The 24,181-nt window shown below is 33.2% G+C and overlaps 1 protein-coding gene across 1 annotated transcript; it reads left to right on the top strand.

Moving 5' to 3' along the window:
* Nucleotides 1–1,941: 1,941 nt before the first annotated feature.
* LOC149772057 (uncharacterized) lies at nt 1,942–23,752 on the top strand. Its single transcript, XM_089947922.1, has 13 exons — nt 1,942–2,531; nt 5,978–6,008; nt 8,031–8,072; nt 8,885–8,929; nt 10,071–10,115; nt 10,431–10,475; nt 11,100–11,144; nt 11,455–11,499; nt 11,718–11,762; nt 12,834–12,878; nt 15,840–15,884; nt 16,936–16,980; nt 18,763–23,752. The coding sequence occupies exons 1-13, from the start codon at nt 1,989–1,991 to the stop codon at nt 18,768–18,770; spliced, it is 1,029 nt and encodes a 342-aa protein (XP_089804048.1). The 5' UTR covers nt 1,942–1,988; the 3' UTR covers nt 18,771–23,752.
* The last annotated feature ends 429 nt before the right edge of the window (nt 23,753–24,181 follow it).

The raw sequence follows: 24,181 nt of genomic DNA, 5'->3' as shown, positions 1-24,181 counted from the left end.
ATGGGTCTTGTATACAGATGCAATGGCCAGATGGAATATTGTGACATGGGTCATGTATACCAATGCAATGGCCAGATGGAGTATTGTGACATGGGTCATGTATACCAATGCAATGGCCAGATGGAATATTGTGACATGGGTCAAGTATACCAGATGCAATGGCCAGATGGAATATTGTGACATGGGTCATGTATACCAATGCAATGGCCAGATGGAATATTGTGACATGGGTCATGTATACCAGATGCAATGGCCAGATGGAATATTGTGACATGGGTCATGTATACCAATGCAATGGCCAGATGGAATATTGTGACATGGGTCAAGTATACCAGATGCAATGGCCAGATGGAATATTGTGACATGGGTCATGTATACCAATGCAATGGCCAGATGGAATATTGTGACATGGGTCATGTATACCAATGTAATGGCCAGATGGAATATTGTGACATGGGTCAAGTATACCAGATGCAATGGCCAGATGGAATATTGTGACATGGGTCATGTATACCAATGCAATGGCCAGATGGAATATTGTGACATGGGTCTTGTATACAGATGCAATGGCCAGATGGAATATTGTGACATGGGTCATGTATACCAATGCAATGGCCAGATGGAGTATTGTGACATGGGTCATGTATACCAATGCAATGGCCAGATGGAATATTGTGACATGGGTCAAGTATACCAGATGCAATGGCCAGATGGAATATTGTGACATGTGTCATGTATACCAATGCAATGGCCAGATGGAATATTGTGACATGGGTCATGTATACCAATGCAATGGCCAGATGGAATATTGTGACATGGGTCATGTATACCAATGCAATGGCCAGATGGAATATTGTGACATGGGTCATGTATAGCAATGCAATGGCCAGATGGAATATTGTGACATGGGTCATGTATACCAATGCAATGGCCAGATGGAATATTGTGACATGGGTCAAGTATACCAGATGCAATGGCCAGATGGAATATTGTGACATGTGTCATGTATACCAGATGCAATGGCCAGATGGAATATTGTGACATGGGTCATGTATACCAATGCAATGGCCAGATGGAATATTGTGACATGGGTCATGTATAGCAATGCAATGGCCAGATGGAATATTGTGACATGGGTTTATATGTCAAAGGAAGGCATATGCAATTTAAGTAAATACTTAGACCCTTGGATTTGTTCTGTTTATGGTATTCCTTGAAACATTACAAATACTTTGCAAAGGAAATCTCCTTAACAATTCCATAATAATATTTAAAGTTTTAATATAAATATTCTTATGATCTTTAAAGGAATGAAATTTTCGATAAATATTATAAACATTACAGAGAACTGTATGTTTGGAAATCTAAAACTAGTGTAAATAGTAATATATCTCTGGATTTATGTTTACAATAGTAAATTGACCATAAACAGTAACATATCTCAGGAGTTACATTATGCTGTCTGATCTTATACAAAGCAGCAGCATCTGAACTCTCACAAGCCATCAGTATCATTAGTACTTTGATCTATGGATTGCCATAAAACTTTGGAAATATCATGGTCACTGCCAGAAAGTGTCATCCAATGGCTATGCTCCCACAAAGTCTTTTAAGAGTAACTGCTCTTTATTTATTTGTAGTCAAATGCTGTGCATGGCAGAATATTGTGAATGCAAAATCAAAATAAAAAATCCATACGTTAATGAAAATAGATGGACTTCAGTTGTTTGAATTTGTTGGCTGATGTTTAATATACATCTAAACTCTGTTTTATATAGGACACCTAATTGTTTCTGACAGTAAATGAGAATTGCTTTAGTAATGAGCTTCTCAGATGAGTAAGTTACTTATCCCATTAATGAATTGTCTTTTAATATTAATCAGTTTCTAACTAGCTTGTAAATAGTTAAGCTCACAAATTCTAATTACAAATAATATAATTTGTGAAATTTTAATTTTAGGTTGAAAATTACTTCCTTGTTCCATGCATGCTTAGGGAAGCAGCACCAGAAGAGGTTTTCTACCCGATGACACCTGCAGTCAAGAGAAGCTCATCAGTCCTGTGTTATATGTTTGTAGGAAAATTCATGCCGTCAACCATTTTCCATCACCTTCTTGCTGCCTGTGTGGCTAACTGGACCATAGTCACAACGGAAACAGAAAGTCTCATCTATTATGACTGCTGTGTCTTTGACCTTGGCAATCATCACAGATTGACTTTGTTCTTCAAGGAACACGCCATATTAGCTCGAGTTACAACAGTGGGGATCAAACAAAAGACTCCATCTTTCAGAATATGTAATGATGTTCGAGATTTCATCACCATGAATCTCCGCAAAGTCATGGAATACCTGAGAGAGAGTCTAAGGTTTGAACTATATATACAGTGCCCCAAATCTGAACCAGACAGTGTAGACTGTGTACTTTCTGTTAACATACTGAAAAACCATTTGGATGTTCCATGCCATTACCATGATCGCAGTCACTTAGTTCTGTCCTATAATGTGCTAAAGTTCTGGTTCCCAGATGAGGTAAGAAACAGCTAATGTGTTATTTTGAGTACTTGCATGTTAAATACAGGCACAAATTTATTTTAAATTGCAGCTGATTTTGCAGTGTGGCAGTTACATGCCCTTTCAAATCCATTATGCCAATACAAGGTATTTGAGATAAATTATAAGGCTTGTGTTAATAGATCAGAAGTCTTTTTAATGCATGGAGATACATTTGTCATAGCTAGCTTCTGTGAGAGCAATATTGCTGTACTATCCCCAGCATCACTTAGCATCCACATATGTAGAACCATATGTATAGATATATCAGTACAGCTTCACTTCATATCTGCCATTTTTGTCCTCAATCGAAGGAAACAGTTTGGGGTTGACTCAGGGTCCTTATTCTGGGGGAGGCTGTGAAGGACCCATCATTGTAAATATATAATACATTAATCTACATTTCTCAGTACTTAAATCTACCTCATGGCTATAAGTTCTTGTTTAACTCTGTCTCCACGCATAATTTTGTATCTAGGATTTTAAATCTTGGTGAGAAAACACAGCTTGCTAAATACTGTGCCATTATTACACAAGTCAGTATTGCTGATATTTTATGCTTCATTCATTGCAAAAATGTGGTGTCGCATTGCTGAAGGTGTTGGTCTCATGAACAGCAAGTTTAATTCCAACATTTTTCAACTAAAGGAATTAAAATACAAAGTAATTATCTCAGTTCCTTTCAAGGCTTTTATAAGTCCCTGATTCCCAGGTTTGGCTTGATTTTCAAACATCTGTATATTTACTACTTGACATATTTAACGAGTAATGGATTACCAGGTCAGCATGAGCAAGGGACAACTCATTGATATTAGTGCATGACAAATGAGTACCAATTAAATATGGAAAACAAAAATAGTACAGTTCCTACATTCATAGGTCACATGCTTCACTTTGTACTCAAAGTTTTTGCTTTTAATACAGTTAAACAATCTTCATAAGGTGGAGGGACCTAGAAATGGATCCCCAGCAGAGGGCTGGATATTACAGTAAAACCCACTTATCTCATCCTTGGGTATCTTGAGAATCATTGGACGTTGAGCATTTTGGTTCAGGCCTGAAAATCTTTTTCTTTGTTATGCTAATTTTCCCTGCTTATCTCAAAGCCTGTTAAGTCAATGACTCCATTATGTCAGAGGTATATTTCAGTCATAAGTGACATGACAGCCCACTTGTTTCAACAAAATACAACTTTTAATGCACATCTCAGAGAAATTTTGCAAGATATGATTAGCAACAGAGATCGATTTTCACATGAAATTTGGTTTGGTTAGTTACATTTTGCTACTAGTCACTCATATTTGGCTAATGTGGGTATGTGAGAAAGAATGCCAGTAGCTTCTTGTGGGTCGATGGTACTTTCTGGGGTTTTCCCTGGTTCTTCCTCAACCATTAATACTGGCCACCATGTATAGCCTATCGTGTGCTGAAAAATGGCATTACTCCCTACAACAACAACAACAACAACAACTAGTCACAAGTCAACACTAACAGAAGAAAATACTTTAAACTCACATTTATCTTGTTTGATACCTAGTAAGGAGAACTGGATAATGTCAGCATCAGTCTTACATACAACAGTGGGGCAGTACTCATAATTTTTATTTTGGCTGAACATTGTCAAAATTGAGTTTAAATGCCCTTGTAGCACAGTTTTAGCCTCTCAGTATTCTTTTCTGTGAATCCCATAAAATCTCAATCCAATTGAAGCATTACTTTTCCTGAGGTCTCCTTTGTGAAATTAATTCACTGATAAATACTGATAAGACTGAACTCACTTTTAAATCGGATTACACTGGAAAGTGACACTTACTTGTTTGAATAGACATTATTTGTACTGTTGCTACATTATGCAAATGAGCATCTGTCTCTTCTTAGCTGCATTACAAAACATTCCAGAAAGCAGTGGCAAGTTTAAGAGACATGCTGTCGTTAATCCTCCCAAAAAAGTTTCATTCAGCAAACAATGATTGACAATAATTATAATTAGTGAGCTGTACAGATATAAAGTCACTGATCTGCTGGGGTAGCTTTAGCGCTGAAGGCAAATAAGACAGTCTTGTGTTCTGTAGCCTAATACAATAGTTGGTATGAACCAATGGCAATTAAGGCTTATTAGAGACATGGGTAATTTTAGGTGTTCAATAGCCTGTTAGGAATACAATGTCTTACCTTGCCTGAATGCAGTTGTTAGAGTAGCTAGACAGAGCTAAGCCATAACCATAAGAACATGTTTTGTTAATGTCCAGATCAAATACAGTGGGTTCTTTTTATTCAGCTAAATAATAATAAATTAAAACAGTTTGCATAATACATGTTTATCTCAATAGCCATTTTAAAAGAAAGATCCCCCTAACAACTCCATGATCGTTTCTTTTAGGCATTATGATATATTAGTTGAGGTTGGATGTGTATTAATGTTTAATTTGATTTGGATTCTGTCTTCAGCCATTACATTTTGGTTATAGTGACATTACTGTATATCATTTTTCATGAAATAATATCAGTAATTAGATTCTTGTGCATGGCAGCCGCAGGTACGGGTATATCATGTTTATTTCCCATTCTTCAAGACAAATCCATTACACTAACATAGGGGTGTTCAAGTTTAGATTGTATTTGTTCAGGAGGTGAGGTTATTTTATTTACTGAGGAATGTTACAACCATGATATGTTCACAACAAAATATACATTGACTGTGGAATTAAAAGAGAAAATAGAGTACTTACTGTACCTTTATTTCAGAGAGTGTATGTACACACACATGAGTAATGTATTGACAATACTCTCTTGGTATTGTTTGTATGTACAGCTGGACTCTAAATTCGGTCTAAAAATGTATGAAATCACAATAGTTGCTTCTAAAGTAAAACAGTTATAAAGCAATAAATGATCTTAAAACTATGACCTGTTCATTGGCAAATTTTAGTAAACCTAAGAGTAAGAGATATGAATAACGGTCAAGGACATCTTTAAAATTAGGTTACTGGTTTTTATGAACTTGGATATCTCAGGACCCAGTTATGTCAAGAAATGTTTGACATCCTAATGTAATTGTGATAGTCAGGTTGGACTGTAATATAATTTCCCAGCGCCTTTAAAGAACTTAAGAATGAAAGTGCTGAAATTAGTCACTGCGCTCACTGCTTCTTTCAAACAGATTAGTCAGCACCTTTTGCTTGACAGTCCTGGTGGGCAACTCAGACTGAAAGGAGGAGGGAAATCATATAGAAAAAGAGTGGCCCCTGACATTGGGCTATTGGAATTTGTTGAGCTCTCAACACAGAAGTTGAACACTGTTTCAGGTTTAGCAAAGTGTTTATTCTAAAGGCTTATATAAATTTGTGTTGCACATGAATAATCTCATTACATAATTACTTTATACAGTTTGAAGTTTTTATTATAAAACTTTTTCTTTATTTTAGGCAATACAGAGAATAGAAGGAGTATTGACTGGTAAGACATGTAAATTAAAATGTTTCAGTTTCATCAGCTGAAGACTGAGAATGCATTGATTTATTTTCCCATGATTCCTCAGTTGGGTCCTGAATTTTGCTTAGTATAAAGGAAATCAGATTTTTCACTTGATATACATTAAAACCTCTCATGAAAGGCCACCCCTTTTGCCAACAAAAAGTGGTTCTTCAAGATATATAATTTATTATAACAGTTTTTGGTAAATATCAGTTTTAAAACCGAGTTTAGTTTTGGAAATATTCTGATAATCTCAGCACTGTTATTGTATTGTATTTTAACTGCATTGATATAAAAATAATATAGAGTTAAAAGTACATTGATCATAAATATTATTGTTTTTATGTATTGTCCATGTGCTGTCATTAGCAGTAAGGCATTTGAATTGCAAAGTAAATTATAAGGTAATAATGACCCAGTCCATTAATTGTCAAGACAGCTAATATAGAATTTACTCAGTACATTTATTTATAGCCAAAACCTGTTACCCATGACATAAATAATAAATTAATCAAGTTAGTAAACAAAAGGATGTAATATATATATTTAACTGAATACATGACAGTGATTACCAGCTTTGAGTTTTAATAGCAGTAGCAATGATAAAGCATCAAAGCATCACACCACTCACCACTTGCACCACTCACACACCACTCATCACTCGCACCACTCACCACTTGCACCACTCACGCACCACTCATCACTCGCACCACTCACCACTTGCACCACTCACCACTCGCACCACTCACCGCTCGCACCACTCATCATGTTAGCTTGAGTATCAGCTCAGCCATAATGGTTATGTAACACATATTGACTGTAGCTTCTCATGGGTTCTGGGTTCTACCTGTAGTCTACCAAGAGTTGTTGTTGTTGTAGAGTTTAATGTCATTTTTCAGCACAAGATAGGCTATACATGACAGCCAGTATTAATGGGAGAACCTGGGAAAATCCTGGAAAGAACCATTGACCCATGAGAAGCTACTGTCAAGCTTTTCCACAGAACCACATTGGCCAAACCCGAGACTTGAACCCATGCAGACAGAGGTGAAATGGCAATGATCCGTAATAGTGAGTGCTTTAGACCACTTGGCCACTTGGGGCCCCTTTGCCTAAAGTACTGGTCACCATGTGTAGCCTATCATGTGCTGAAAAGTGGTGTTAAACCCCACAAAACCAAAATCTAGTCCTTTCTGGATGGAATATGTAATTTTGATAAGGATTTTGATGACTGTTGCACTACATGGGCAGTCTTAGGAATATACATATTTCTGGTTTGCCGCCTTAGAAATGAACACAAATCTGGTTTACAGTCTTTGTTATGTACACATGTCTCGTTTACTGTTCTTAAAATGTAGACAAGTCCAGTTTACAGCCTTTCACATGTACATAGTGTGATTTACAGCCTTTCGCATGTACATAGTGTGGTTTACAGCCTTTCGCATGTACATAGTCTGGTTTACAGCCTTTCGCATGTACATAGTCTGGTTTACAGCTGTTGGAATATACACAAGTCTGGCTTACAATCTTTTGCATACAGCTTTACCTTATCATACAAGGGTTTGAAAACAATAATAAGGGACACAGGTGTTACAACATTTGTACAGACAAGAGAGTGAGAGGGAAAAGTAAGTCAATGAAGAGAAGAAAGAGTTTGCCTTGAAAAATTCCTAATTGAAAATGCCTTTTGACTTCTATCCAATTTCTTCAATAATTTAAACAAATGTAATACTCCTTTGAATAAACACTTAAATATGCATAGGTATATCCTTGTTTAAAACATAAACACACATGTGCATGACTAAAACTTTGTGAAAATTGATTCCTGAAGGTAAATAATAAATGATTTAATTTGGTAGAGTTATGATTAGTATATACTTTAGTTTTAAGTGCTCATTCATGTGAAATCTATAGAATTAGGTGAAAGATTAATTTTACATTTGAGTGTTTTCTTTCCTGAAATATGATGTAAATTGCCTGATTTATATCTTTGAACCCTTTCAGAGGAAGAAGGTTCTGATTCAGATGATGATTCTTCAGAAAATGGTAAAAATAAATCCCATATAGTTTTTTCCTACTTTTGATTGAACTTAAATCCTTTTTGGATTGCCTGATTTTGATTTGTGATTATTTATGTTTGCTTAGATCATTAGTGCTGCTTTTTTGCACTTGATTTTCCGATGCATGCCAGAAATAAAAAAGTTATTTATATTCAGACTTAGCATAAACTTAATTTTACATGCAGTTTTTTTGTATCTGTTGTGAAAATAAATTTTCATGGATGAGAAGACTGTGCAAGTATTCTTAAAAGTAATTGTAAAACTAAAATGAGGATTGAACCCATAACCTCCCTCATCTGGGGCAGATGCTCTTAGCACCTGGCCACCGAAGCAGTGTGTAAAACTAAAAGAGGAGAAGAAATATTCTGGCAGTGAAGAGAAGAAAGATCATGCCTTAAAAATGTCTAATTGAAAATGACCTTTGGTTTCAGTTCCATTTCTTCAATAATAATTATGTTCCCTTAAAGAATTTAACAATTTAATTTGCATTTGTGTATTTCATTTCAACCTTAAAGATATACATATATCTGCATGACACTATCTTTGTAAAAATTGATTTTTGATAGTAAATAATAAATGATTTAATGTAGTAGATATATAATCGTTATATATTTTAAACTGAAGTGCTCATTTATGTGGACTATATTGAATCAGGTCAAAAATATATACATTATTTTACATTTATTTGAGGGTATATTTTATGAATATAGCGTAAAGTACCAGTTGAGTTTAGTATGTTTTAACTCATTGTTGAAATGTAATTTAAAGTACTAGATTAATATGTTTTAACTGTTTCAGAGCAAGAAGATTCTGAGGAGGATGCCCTTTCCTCAGACCGTGGTCGTAAGTACATTTAAATGCCATGTAGCTTTTTCCTGCCTTTAATTGAACTTTAATGCTTTTTTTAAAGCCTGCTGATGAGTTGAGATTATTTCTGTTTGCTTAAATCTATTGTTTAGCTTATTTTCACTTGATGTTTGGTTGCTTTTGAAAACTTGTCATGGTTTCATAAAACATGGCAAAGCTTTATATTTTTCTTGATTACATGTCTTCCTGATATTTGGATATTTCTATTGACGTTAGCATATGGGCAGTAGACATTAATGAAAAAATGTCTTATATTCCATACAATTATAAAACTTATGGGCAGACTTGATGAGAGACACCATGTTGAACATTTTTAAATAGTAGAAATGTATCCAACATTTTTAATATGAAATGAAATTCTGTGAGGTTACGGACAATTAAATTCAGATAGCAGCTTCAAATCTGTAAAAAAAAAATAGATAACTAAAACGAAAACACTGAATTTACACCATCCCACAGAAAGAATAAGATGTCATACATTATTTAGAATCATATACCATCTCATGAATCAAGTGATCCTAATTCAGTAAAACATTTTCACTTGTATAATTGATAATACACTGTAATGCAACATCTGGGGATTCACAGGAAAGCTACTTTATTAGAAACTTTAATAGAAATGGCATAATAGCAGATAATCATTACTCAAGTGATCTGAATGAAAGACAATGAACAGATAAATGCAAAAAAATTAATAATAGTTGTTATAATTAGTTCCAAGGTTGCTCTTTCCAACACTGATTTTTCTTTTTAGGTGAATCAGAGACTAGAATAGCATTTGGGTTGTACTGAATGATTAAATATACAATCCTGATTCCATAATAAACACAATGCAATGTTCACTTAACCCTGGGTACATCATTTTTTGTTAACATAATGGCAAATAAAACAAACCTGCAGAAAAGCTATTGTTGTGTTTTAGGTAATAAGCTGTGTTGATGGTTTCTGTTGTGCCTGTTGTCTCCACTCTCTTTCCACCCCAACCATGTTGAATGGGGTTCTCAAAATGCATGTGAACTGTACTGTATGTACATTGTGTTACATTGATTTGAGGGCTTTCTTTGCTGATATATAATATAAAGGACCAGATTAATAACATATGTTTTAACTCTTTCAGAGAAAGAAGATCCTGAGGAAGATGCTGTTTCTTCAGATCATGGGCGTAAGTATAAATAAAGACCCATTTAGCTTTTTTCCTGCCTTTGATTGAACTTGAATGAATTTTGTTGAATTAAATGTAAAGCACCTGATTAGATTTTAATTCTTTGCAGAAATAGAATTTAAAAAGTACCAGATTCAAAATATGTTTTAACAGTTTGCTGAAATAGAATGTCATTCACCAGTCTATGATATATGTTTTAGGTCTTTGCTGAAATATAATGTTAAATACCAGTTTTATGACTCAGATATGTTTTAACTCTTTGCTGAACTGTAATGTTAAATTCTAGTTTTATGATATATGTTTTAACTTATTCAGAGGAAGAAGATTTGGAGGCAAATGTTGTTTCATCGGAACATGAGTGTAAGTACATGTACAGATAATTCCTGTATATCTTTTTTCTGCCTTTGATTGAACTTAAATTCATTTTTAATTGCCTCTTTATGATTTGAGATTATTTCTGTTTGCTTATATTGATTGTTTAGCTCACGTTCACTTGATTTTCGTTTGCTTTTGAAATTCTGTCATGGTTACATAAAGCATGGCAAAGCTTGTTTTTACTTTATTACATGTCATACATAGAATATACTGAGTTTGACATTTAGTATCAATTTAATTACACATGCATTTCTTTTTATAATTATTTTTGCCATTAATTGTCATGGATGAGTACTCAATACATATGTATAGTGTTAAAATTAATTGTAAAACTAGAGAAGGAGAGTAAATATACTGGCAGTGAAGAGAGGAAAGAGTATGCCTTAAAAAGCCTTAATTTAAAATTCTATCCCATTTTTTTCAGTAATTTAACCATACATTCTGCTTCCTTGAAAGTTTTTGTCAAAGACATGTATAATTTGTTGCATTTACTTGAGGTTTCTTTTGTTGGAATATAATGAAAAGTACCAGATTTATTGTATGTTTTAACTCTTTGCTGAAATGTAGTTTAAAGTATGAGATTAATAATATATGTTTTAACTTTTTCAGCGGAAGAAGATCCTGAGGAAGATGCTGTTTTATCAGATCATGGTCGTAAGTACAAAAAAATCCCATTTAGCTTTTTTCCTTCCTTTGATTGAACTTGAATGAATTTTTTTTAAAATATAATGTAAAGCACCAGATTAGATTTTCATTCTTTGCAGAAATAAAATTTAAAGTACCAGATTTAAAATATGTTTTAACAATTTGATGAAATATAATGTCATGCACCAGTTTATGATAGATGTTTTAGCTCTTTGCTGAAAACTAATGTTAAATAACAGTTTAATGGTATATGTTTTAGTTCTTTGCTGAAATATAATGTTAAATACCAGTTTTATGATAAATGTTTCAACTCTTTCAGAGGAAGAAGATCCAGAGGAAGATGCTGTTTCTTCAGATCATGGGCGTAAGTATAAAAAAGTCCCATTTAGCTTTTTTCCTACCTTTGATTTTACTTAAATGTGTTTTCTTGAACATAATATTGTAAAACACCTGATTTATAATATGTTTTGTCCCTTTTCTGAAATATAATGTAAAGTACCAGATTTAAAACATATGTTTTAACTCTTTACCAAAATATAATGTAATGTTCCAGATTTATGATATATGTTTTAACTCTTTCAGAGAAAGAAGATTTTGAAGCAAATACTGTTTCTTCTAAACATGAGCGTAAGTGCAAATAATTCCCATATATCGATTTTCTGCCTTTGATTGAACCTAAATTCCTTTTTGGTTGACTGCATATGATCTGAGATTATTTCACTTTGCTTATGTATATAATTTTGCTTATTTTCACTTGATTTTCAGTTGCTTTTAAAATGCTGTGATGGTTACATAAAGCAAGACAAAGTTTTATTTTTCTTTATTACATATTGTACATAAAATAAACACCAGTTTGACATTTAGATGTATATATTGACAGTTAACATCAACTTATTTATACATACATTTTTTTTATCTCTTGTGAATATACAATTGTATATCATACTAGTTTTAAACATTTCTCTTTACTTAATCAAAATTTCACATAGTGATAGAAAAAATACTTGTTTTACTTAATGACCATTCATCACATGAGTTAACAGTAAACTTGTTTTGGGGGTGGGGTGGGGTGCAAATGTATCTTACCCTGTTTGTTTTTGGACACCAAATTAAAGAATTTAACATGTTTTTTGATGATTAAAAAAAGTAATTATTTTTTGCCAACATATCAGGAATACGGTAGTATTATTTTTGCATTCATCATCTTCTCATGCAAGAAAACTTGTTATCCAAAATAGGACTTGGAAATCCATATTTGTGGTCTTTGAAAGTCTGGGAAAAATCTTTGAATTGATTATAAAGAATTCTGTATGATCCCTAGTAATTAAACCAAACAGTTTGCTTCCTTAAAGGATTGAATTACTTAATAAGCATATTTGTATATTCATTTAAACCTTAAAGATATACACATATCTGTGTGATGCTATCTTTATGAAAATTGATTTTTGTTGGTAAATAATATGTTATTTCATTATTGAATGTAATAGTATATGATTGTAATATGCTTTAAATTGAAGTGCTCATTCAAGTGGAATCCATAGAATTGAGTTCAAGATATGTACATATCTTTTATGCATTTTGCAGGTTTTCTTTGTTTAAATATAATGTAAAATATCAAATTTATATTATATGTTTGAACCCTTTACTGAAATGTAATGTTAAGTACCAATTTTGTGATATATATTTCAACTTTCTCAGAGGAAGAAGATTGTGAGGCAAATACTGTTCCTTCAGAAGATGGGAGTAAGTAAATATAATTATCATATATTAGCTCTTTTCTGCCTTTGATTGAACATAAATGCTTTTTGGATTGCCTGCTATGATTTGAGATTATTTTCTTTGCTTAAATCTGCTTAGTTTTGCCTGAAATGCTGTCATGGTTCAATATAGCTTTACTTTTCTTTATCACATGTAAATAAAATATACTGAGTTTGGTGAAAGGCTATAGTTAGGCTGCAAGGAACTTTGTTAAAATATGTCATTGATTTCATGCTTGTAATTTACTTGTTAATTGGGTCCAAGATCAAGCGTATGTATTCTCTCTCGTCATGTCCTGTGAGACATGAACTCAGACAGCAGAACTAGAGAGAAAAATCCATGCCTTGGAGATGAGATGTCATTGAAGGATCCTGAACATCTGATACTTAGACCATGTTTCTAATGAGGATGTGCACATTAGAATCCAAACTGCAATTGGATTATATGAAAATCTTCTAACCACTGTAAAGAAATGTGAACTAAGGTGGTATGGTCATGTCACATGCTCATCTGGCCTGCCAAGGACACTCTTACAGGTCACAGTGAGATGAAGCAGAAAATGAAGCAGACCAAAGAAGAGATGGGAAGATAACATTAAAAAGTGGACAGGCATGGACATCCCAAAGACCAGTGGAAAAAATGGCAAAATGGAGAGAGATTGTCACAAAGTCATCAGTGCACCCATATGACAAGCCAGGTTATGGGAAAAATGAAAAAGAAAATGAAATGAATGTTACTCAAATCCAAGTAACACCTTTGCTATATTATATGTGATAGTCAGACTGGAACAAGATGTATAGAAAATTGTGTGAGCCCTAAGTGCTATTTGACTTCCAAGTTTTAGGACCCTTCCACATGAGTATGAAAGTCCCAAGACCTAAAGTCTAATCATATTCAAAGGGGCTTCACCTCATTACTTGGAAAGAGACAATACCAAAGTCATCCACTTGAAGACTCATTCAACCAGACTTGATTTTTCTGATGTAATGGCTGGCTAAAAGAATGTGATCCAATACCACAATGTAGGATTAGCCATTGACCACAACACTTAAATTTAGCCACTGACCACAACATTTAAATTTAGCCACTGACCACAACACTTAAATACAAACCAACCTGCAGTACTTGGTTCAGCACCAATGAACATAACATATGATCAGTAAGAGTCATGAGTTTGTAAATTTGTACCTTGATTTATCATCCTTCAGCAAATCCAAAGAGCTGCATGAACCCCAAAGTGAAGAAAGTGCCCCCCCCACCAACAAAAAAGTGCAAGCCAAACAAGGATGCAAAGTATGATGGACATCATCTTTTGCACATTTAAAGAACAATTGAAAACAAATTGGCCATGGATCAAATATAATAGGGATACAGAAAAATGTGTTCAACCTTTTTGATGTTCCCTGATTTAGCCAACAAATCCAGTGCCCTTAAACTGTGGTACTTGAAAATTAAAGGTTGATTTGACTTAAGTTATATTAATCTTAAGTCCTGTGACATTGACATCAAAGACCATTTAAGACTACTGGAAATTTTATTCAGATCAGTAAAGAAAGGAAACTGCATTATTTGAAAATAACGTTTTCATTTATTAATGCTCATACATATAACTATGCTTTTGTAATCAATTTTGATGTTCCTCACAAAACACAACAAGTCAGACCTGTTTGTATGCATGTTGGACCAGGCTTCCTCAGAGAGTGACAGGTCCTGGATCTGCCACCCAGTGACACTATTTTCAAGTTGTGAGTGAAGTGTTATTATTGATATTTAACAAAGTATATGCCCCATTATACATAGTGAGTCAGTGTTACATATATGAAAGGCCAGTCATGTTCTGTACAGGTAAAATGAGTCAAGCATCATCTACATAACTATGAAATGGATGTTAAAAGCTGAGTAAGAAAAAAGAAAGACCCCATTTACTCCAGTCATTACATATGGTAACTTCATAGACAAACATTTTAAGGTACAGTAGTACCCAGTGCAGTGCAAGTGAAAGCACAGTAGCATGATTTCTCATTGTGACAGTGGCATTGTGTTGGTTTTCACAACAGATAAACAATAAGAACCTTTTAAATATGGCCACTCCTGACTTCTAATCCTTTATTGGGGTCCCAGGTGGTTGAGTGGTCTAAGGCACTTACCTTTACAGGTCATTCACACAGCTCACCATTGTCCACATGTGTGAGTTTGAGTATCAGCCTGACCATTGTGGTTATGTAACAAAGCTTGACAGTTACTTCCAATGGGTTGAGGTTCTACCCAGGATCTTCCCGGGTTCTTCCTTTGCATAAAGGACTGGCCACCATCTGTAGTCTATCATGTGGTGATAAACCCCACAAAACCAAATTCCTTTCATGATGGAATTATTAATTGTAATAGGGATTTTGATCACTGAAATGGCATTCAGCTTTACCTTGTCATTTGAGGGTTTGAAAACAATAATAAGGGCCATTGGTGTTACCACAGTTCTCCAAACTAGAGAGGGAGAGGGAGGATTCCAGCAATGAAGAGAAGTAACAGCATGCCTGATTCCTAATTGAAAATTCCTTTTGACTTCCATCCCATTTCTTAAATAATATAACCAAACATTCTGCTCTTTTGAAGAATTGAATGCTTTAATATGCATAGGTGTATCTTTTTTCAGACCTTAAAGATATACACATATCTGCAGACTACATCATTGTGAAAATTGATTTCTGACGTTATTAGATACATTATTTGATTTGGTAAATGAATATTATGTACCCAATATTTTAAATATAAGTGGTGGTTCATGTGGAATCTGTAGAATTGGGTCAAAGATTGTTCATTTTTTTGTTTATTTGAGGATTTTCTTTGCTGAAATATAATGTAAATTAACAGAGTTATAATCTGTTTTAACACTTTGCTGAAAGATAATATAAAGGACCAGATTTACAATATATGTTTTAACATTTTCAGAGGAAAAACATTCTGAGGATGATGCTGTTCCTTCAAAGCATCGGCGTATGTACAAATAATTTCTATATAGTATTTTGTCTTGCCTTTGAACATAAATATGTTTTGGATTGCTTGATTATGATTTAAGATTATTTATATTTGCTTAAATATGTAGTATTGAATATTTTCACTTGATTTTCATTTGCTTTTGAAATTCTGCCATGGTTTCTCTATTTCATGTCGTACATTACATATACAGAGATTGACATTTAGATATTTATATTCACATTAGACATAAACTTAATGCAGTTCTTTTCATATATATTGTGTTAATAAATTTTAATGGATTATAACACAGTATATGTTTTGTTAAAAGTAATTATAAAGCTAGATGTGATTTGATTTGATTTGGTGTTTTAACTTAGCTCTAACAATTTTCCAGTCATATTGCTACAATGTCTGCATTGTGGCAGTTTATAGTGATGTCTAGCACTGGGGCATCATGCCGCAGACATGTAGCATGATGTCCTACCCAGTCACATTATCCTGACTCCAGGCCGACCAGTCCTAACACTAACCTCCTAATGCTGAACGCTAAGCGAGGCAGCTGTTAGTACCATTTTTGTAAGTCTTTGATATGACTCGACTGGGGATTGAACCCACGACCTCCCTCATCCGAGGTGGATGCTCTAACCACTAGGCCACTGGAGCGGTGTGTAAAGCTAGAGAGGGAAAGGAAATTTTCTGGCAGTGAAGAGAAGAAAGAGGATGCCTCGAAAATTCCTAATTGAAAATGCCCTTTGACTTCTGTCCCATTTCTTCCATAATTTAACCATGTCTTCCACTGCCTCAAAGATTTGAATAATTTAATATGCCTAGGTATATCATATATGTCTATTTAAACCATATTCACATATTTTTTAGATGAGGGTTTTCTTTTCTGAAATATAAGGCCAATTACAAAAATTATTATGTTTTAACTCTTTGTTCAAAAATAATGTAAAGGAATAGATTGGTAATATATGTTTTGAAATATGAAGTACCAGATTTGTAATATTCTTTAACTCTTTGCTGAAATATAGTGCCAGATTAACAATATATGTTTAAACTATTTCAGATGAAGAAGACTCTGTGGCAGATGCTGCTTCTTCAGAACATGGGCGTAAGTACAGATAATTCCCATGTAGCTTTTTTCTGCGTTTGATTGAACTTAAATACTCTATGGCTTGCCTGCTTATGAGCTGAGATTATTTCTGTTTGCGTAAATATGTAGTGTTGCATATTATCACTTGATTTTCAGTTGCTTTTGAAATGCTCATTTGGGTGAATATAGGATTTCAAAGCTTAATTTTTCTTCATCACATAACTTAAATAAAATATAATTTGCATCAACTTAATTAAACATGCATTTTTTTTCTTCTTCTATTTTGAAATTAATTTTCATGGATGATAAGAAATAGCTTACAAGTATGATGTGAGATCTTGTATTTTTATAATCATAAAGTTCCTTCTTGATTGGCTATAGTGTTTGTCCACCATTTCCATTATCTTGCCCTTCTATCTTGGTATTATAAAACCTTGTGTGACACCTTCATTAATCATTACAATCATATTTAAGCACGTCAGTGCCCAATTTTTGTTGTTGTTTTTTTAAATATTTTTGGGGGGAAATAGTCTTGAAATCCAGCTGTTGTTTTTCTATGACTTTTAGTATAGTCTCTACATTACAAATTATTTCTTTTGCAAAACTGGTTTGATCATTAGATATGTTTTCATTCAATACTAACTATTTTTTGTTGGCAGTACATTCTGATTCTAATTTGTATACAGCATTAGATAGAGAAAGGATTTCTTTGTTAGAATTACAGGAGTTAAACTTAACATTAATGAAACAAGTGGTTTGGAAAGGTAAGAAGTGTAGTACAAAAACGTCATCTGAGGTTAAAAATAAAATAATAGTGTCTAACTGGACATATAGCACTTAAGATTGTGGTGGATTTGGATAAAGTGCAGACAAAATTTTAATTAAAAATAGAAATGATTACCAATTGTTTGAAACATTGATCACAGTGATTTTTAACACCAGATGGTAAAATGCAAGTTCTTAAAACATTAATTATTCCAAGTGTTGTATTTCATCACAATAAAGGGTGTAATCTTTTTCACTTTACTGCTGAAATCAGACTTAATGCCAGCTTGAGAAAAGAAAAAATGAAAATATTAAATTTTAATACAGATTTATGGCATAAAATAAATACTTAAGTTTTTAACAAGAAACTCAAATTTACAACAGTTTTACCATTTAATTCATATTTTATACACAAAAAATTGTCTAATTCTGATAAATATCCTTTTGTAACAACTTCCCCAGAAGCAATGCCTTATTTGTTTTTGGAATGTAATGTGACAAAATGTTTGTGGAATGATGTGTTCCACTGGATTTGTAGAAGAGGTCTTCTCATATATTGTGCAAGGGGTCCTCTTTCAGATTGGGGAAGAGGTCCTCTTGTCCACAGAATGATCATTGTTTGTTGGGCCTTTGAAACTGCGGGTTGTTTAAACCATAAAATTAACAAAACTGGGTACCAAATGTTGTTGTTGTTGGTGGTGTGGTAGCGTTTAACGCCATTTTTCAGCACAAGATAGGCTATACATGGCGGCCAGTATTAATGGTGGAGGAAGAACCCAGGAAAGCCCCAGAAAGAACCACCGACCCACTTGTATCAAATGATTACTGGTGACCTACACAGAATAGTGATTTCATGGTACATATATTAGTAGACCAAGGAGGTCAGTGTTAATGATTAAACTAATTAGCTATAGATGAAAAATCATTGATTTCAGCTTTCTGCATTATTCCAAAGTAGACATAGATACCAATGTTGCATTTTAGCAATTTGTCATGCATGGAAAAGATGCCACCTGACAGTTGTCTTTTTTTCAGCACTGTAAATTCTAAGGGATTCTGCATTGGCAGTGCCACATCTACCACAAGGATGTATCCACAAACAACTTGATGGCTCAGGACAAGTGGCCCGTTCAAGAATATTTGGACATACCATGTACTTACAACCATAGTTCCCTGCATCTAGGCTGTCTTCTAATGAGGATTATTTTATGTGTCATTTTTTGAGTTTGCTGTTAGTTAGAATTTTGAATTTTGATGATAAACTGGTTCAGAATAGTTACTTTAAATGCATTTATCATTTACAAGTATAATGTTAATTTTTATGATTATGATGATCATTATATTTCCACATTGAAGGAAAGGCTTAGCTTAGTCAATATATAGAAAAGAAAAAATAGTAGATTTAGAGTTGAAGTGTTATCCATATTTCCTTGTAACAAATTAGTGAAAAAAAAATATGTAGTTGTTTACAGAACAATAATTCCAGTTGTCATGACTTGAATTTTTTAATCAGGAGTAAATTTTGCAGAATATTTTCAGTTCCCAATCAGATTATGATGTAATTTTTGTGAAGCTTTATCTGTACCTACTCTTTATACCATATTAATACTACACCTTCCCCCTACCCCTGCACTCTTGACTTCTTATCAAACTTTTCAGCCACATATAAACTCACCTTTTTGGAGTTCAAATGATTTAATTTAACAGGCCTTTCCTGCACTCTAGCACTCACCTCTGACCATGTAGCCAATACAAGGAAAATGATGGGCTTTACAAGTGGCTCTACATTCATAAATTACTGCAACATGATGCTTCTGTAGCTGTTATTGATATGGTCATATGATGCCACCAGCAGCTCTCACTAAAAATGACATGATTTGATTTTGGAAGATTTAGGTGGGCAGAAAGTGAGAACAGTGAGTGGTAAAACAAAATGTTTTGGATGCACACTTAATATTGACAAAACAAAAGCAATAACATGGTTAAAAAAGTCATGCAGGGTGACAGAAGTTCATCAGATCATTGCTTTGACCTGGACTGGCACTCTTCATCTCTTTAATATTATACAACAGTCATTGACCTTTGGTCAGCCAAGATCGGGCACAGTGTGAAGAGGCTAATGAAAGAAAACAATGAGCTACTTACAATTAAATACTTTGCTGATGAAATACGCTGATTTGACAAAAGAAATGAGGACAATTCAAATTATAAGGATTAAATAGTCGTGGTTGGGTACCATTGAAATATAAATTTTCACTAATAACTTGCAGAATTTACATTAGTTTGACTATATTTACTTTGCCAGTGATTAAGTTAAAATATTTAGTTCAATAAATATCCAACCATGATAGTATAATCTTATGTTAGGATGAGAGATTGTGAGTATTATAGTCATATTTTTGTACAGTACATAATTTTGGTAGCAGATATTCAATACATTGGGTTAGTAACTTAAAAACTGAAAGCACATAATTTATTGTAAGACTCATTAGAAACTAAATTTCCCCAATACGTGTATTTTATAAATGCCACAGTAGTTCAAAATGTTAATGTACGTTTATGCCAGTGTAACTTACTGCAGTTCTAAAAGCTAAGACAGATTAATACTTATTAATTCAAGGTATTTAAATTCATTGATGTAACTACCAAATTTACCTTTGTTTGGTCATTTTCTATAAACAGTCTTTGGCAGGATCAAAATAGTTCCATGTTAAACAATAAAATAATAACTATTTTTACTTTAATTCAGAATTATATACTTTGTTTGCTACAATTCTAGCTTCTTTTAAATATGTGTCATTTTAAAAATGTTTAAATGTATACATTTATGGTCAGACTCTTTTATAGGTCAAGGCTTTATACTGGCAGTAGCATCATTGGCAGCTTAAAGTTATTTATTTCCTTTGATTAAGTGTCAAAAGAAAATGGAATTAAATGGACTTCTGTTGTACTGTTGTTCATTTTAAATTTTGGTCGTTCATGTGTTCTTGTTTTTTTTCATGGCACCATTTACTTCTTTTGGAACTGAGAGTAACAGAGAGATAGAGAGGAAAAAAAACTAGTAACAAATACTTGGTTCAGCAATTTATCAATGTACTGTGTTTCCCTATGTGGACATTAGTAATATGGAAAAGATATTGTCTCCCTTTGCAAAAAGTTCACATGACCATAACTTTAGAGAAAGGATATTATTGCAAAATGCTGGTTTTTCATAGAGTCCTGGCTTTTGCAGCATTATTGGAAATGTTGTGGATTTTATTTAAGTTGTATTGATTTGCTTTAGCACTTTCCATTTAAAAAAATGATAATGTAAAATCCATAAATGTGGTACAATAATTTACCTGTATGGTAGATTACAGGTATATCATGCTTGGTATGTGTGTTATGAATGAATGAAGACTGCATACAAATTTACCCCAAGCTTCTTGGCAAAAAAGAAATAAAAAGATTAGTACAATAATAAGTAGGATTGAATAAGCTTATTTTTAAACGAAAAGAGCAGCTGGAATTCTATTTAGAAAGTTTATAGTGAACTCATTTGGGTACACATAAATCAGAAGAATAAAATTTGCTCATATCTGTTAAATAGCAGCATTGTCACTCATTTCATAATGTATAACATAATCAATTTAAGGACTGCAACCTCTATTGTCCCCAAAATATGGAAAACTGCAAAAGTTGTGCTTATTGACAAATGAGGTTCTAAGAAAGATGCAGATATCTAATGACCAATTTTGATGCTACCAAATTTGTTAAAACAGTTGTAAAGGCATGTCCATAATTCGTTCATGTCACATTTTACCAAACACATGCTGTTGCACCCTAACCAGTCAGGTTTTAGACAGGCTCATTCATTTGAGACTGCATTGGTCTCAATAACTGATTCATGGTTTCAAGTACTTGATCAAGGTAAAATAATAGGATCTGTATTTGTTGATTTCAGGAAAACGTTTGACATTGTGAATCATGAAATCTTTTTAAACAACTGAAAATGTGCACTATTAAATGGCTTACTTCATACTTAAATGAGAGAATTTAACCTGTTTATGTAAATGACATTATGTCTGAACCTGAACAGTCAATATGGAGTTCCACAAGGCTCAATTCTAGGTCCATTACTATCTATAATATTCAGGGTTGATCCACCACATTTATTGAAATCGGTGCTTGGTGGGCAATACACTAATCTAGTTCTACATGAGCAAAAACTTTTGACAATAATCACACTAATTTTGACAATAATTACAATAATTTACCTGATGAATTGATGAGTGGCTTAACACCTGTCCATTTGTGCCATGAGTATTTATTATACCTCAGCATATATAGGATGTGTGATGATGTTAAGTACTCAATACAGTAAAACAAATCACTAATCATAGGATTACCAGTTACAGGTAACAATAATTTTAAGCCCTCTTTGTGTGCGTGTTTGTATGTATGTGTGTATTTCGATATACACACACACATGCACACAAAGTGAGAGGGAAAGTTGAAATATATACATGGGTGTATATTGATAAAGATGATTTATGAATCCTATGAATTTCAATGAAAGTGAAAACTATTTGTATTCATGAATGCCTCAGGGCATCATTATGTGTACTACCCACCTTATTGGCACTAATTGCACATTGCATGTATGTTGACTACGTGGATTAATATGCAAGAATGTGTGAGGGAAAGTGCATCTATTGCTGTATCTGCATGCTGCTTTGTATATTTGTGTCTTTTTGTATTTTATGTATAAAAATGTATTCCATTTATGAGGTCTTCAAGGTAGATTAGTTCTTCCCCTAATTGTATTACGCTTTTTAAATCAAACATTTTAAGTGGTAGATATGCATATTAGAGCTTTGAGTGGTTATGGGAAATTTAAGCACAACGCATTATCCTAAATCATTACCATTGTTAAAATGTTTGAGTTTTGGGAAAATGTTTGTTGATTGGTTTTTGCAATAAACACTACTGAACATTTATATATATGTAAACATCTTTTTTGTATATTACAACAACTATAGATTATTATAGATCTAGTGATACTGACCAAGGGCAGATTGACTTTTAATGAGGTTTATATATGTTTGTATGGACCATGTGACAAGTCCATAATTGTATTTTATTTACAACATGACTTTATACTTTTCACTCTACAAAATATGTTTTCCAAACATACAGAAATATACAAAGTGTTACATGAAAGCATTAAGTACTAGTCCTTGTTTCCTTTGATAAAATCTCTTCATGGTTAGAAAGGGTGAACCAGGAAAGGGCCTGAAATACATCCATGTATCCTCCCTCCCATCTATCCAATTTCAGATTAATTTGTAAAACGGGACTTAATTTTTATCTACTTCAAATATTTGTCTGTTTACTCAAATTTTTTATTTAACTAATATTTATAAAATCAAAAGATGTGTTTACAATGTAATTCTACCATTGCTTTAATTTGTATTGTTTTGTTTATAATAATTAATATTCTGCTCAAGGTTCTGTTCTAGTGTTACGTATTGCCAACACATCATGTCCTTAACATATTTTATTACCACACTCCACGTGAAGAACTTCATGGATTAGACATGAGGATATTATATTCTAAGAGACCTATGTCAAATCAAATGTTCACATTTTTCACATCGATTGGTGTATGGATTATTACCACCCTGTGAGAAGTAATAAATATGAAGTGAACTTAATTACAGTAAGACACTTTCTCATGACATATCACCAGAGAAAATCTTCAACTTTCTTGAGAGAATGCAGCTTATCTAACAAGTTTTGACTATATTTTAAGGATTTGACAAATTTTACTTTTATCTATAATTTTCTGTTTAATTTGCAAAATATTAACATTCATATTTGTATTTTATGGTATGAATTGTTAATATTTGAAAGCTTTATCATTCACAAGTATTTTTATAATCATTTCTCAAACTTGGAACTTGAACTTTTGATTCACACCATATAGCTTGTGTTGACATGTAATTAAACCTTGATGATCTTCGGATCACTCTTTCTATCAGAAGTTGTTCAGATTTGAATTACGTCCCCTGTTTTAATAAAACTTTGCATATTAAACCAAAAGCCCTTAAATTGCATAAAATTTACCTTATTAGTTGAGGCATCTGTATCATGTGGACACATTCCTAGTTACCAAGCTGACAAAAGTCAAATTGTTGTCAGGAATGCCATTTATAGGATAAGGTAAAATCTCATATGGAGGAGGGAAGAAGTGTTAAGTATAACCAATCTGAGGACAAAATTTGTAACTTAAGTATAAATGAGGATACAGCGAACATGAAGGAAACATTTAAATTAGCTATACCTGCGTAACTGGAGATAATGCTAACATGGAGGTGACTACTTGTATGACATGTCCATGGACAACATGTCCAGCATGAATGTGTGTGTGTGTGATTTGGATTTTTAACGTAGCTTTAACAATTTGTTAGTC

The sequence above is a fragment of the Sinohyriopsis cumingii genome, unplaced genomic scaffold (genome assembly GCF_028554795.1).
Source record: "Sinohyriopsis cumingii isolate HCF-2022 unplaced genomic scaffold, ASM2855479v2 utg001518l, whole genome shotgun sequence".
NCBI lineage: Eukaryota > Metazoa > Mollusca > Bivalvia > Unionida > Unionidae > Sinohyriopsis > Sinohyriopsis cumingii.
This window is presented reverse-complemented; position numbering and strand designations above follow the sequence as displayed.

Coding starts and splice junctions, on each gene's coding strand:
- LOC149772057 (XM_089947922.1), top strand. CDS start 1,989: ATGCTTAGGGAAGCAGCACCAGAAGAGGTTTTCTACCCGATGACACCT. Junction 11,145..11,454: donor TGTTTTATCAGATCATGGTC/GTAAGTACAAAA, acceptor CAACTCTTTCAG/AGGAAGAAGATCCAGAGGAA. Junction 11,763..12,833: donor TGTTTCTTCTAAACATGAGC/GTAAGTGCAAAT, acceptor CAACTTTCTCAG/AGGAAGAAGATTGTGAGGCA.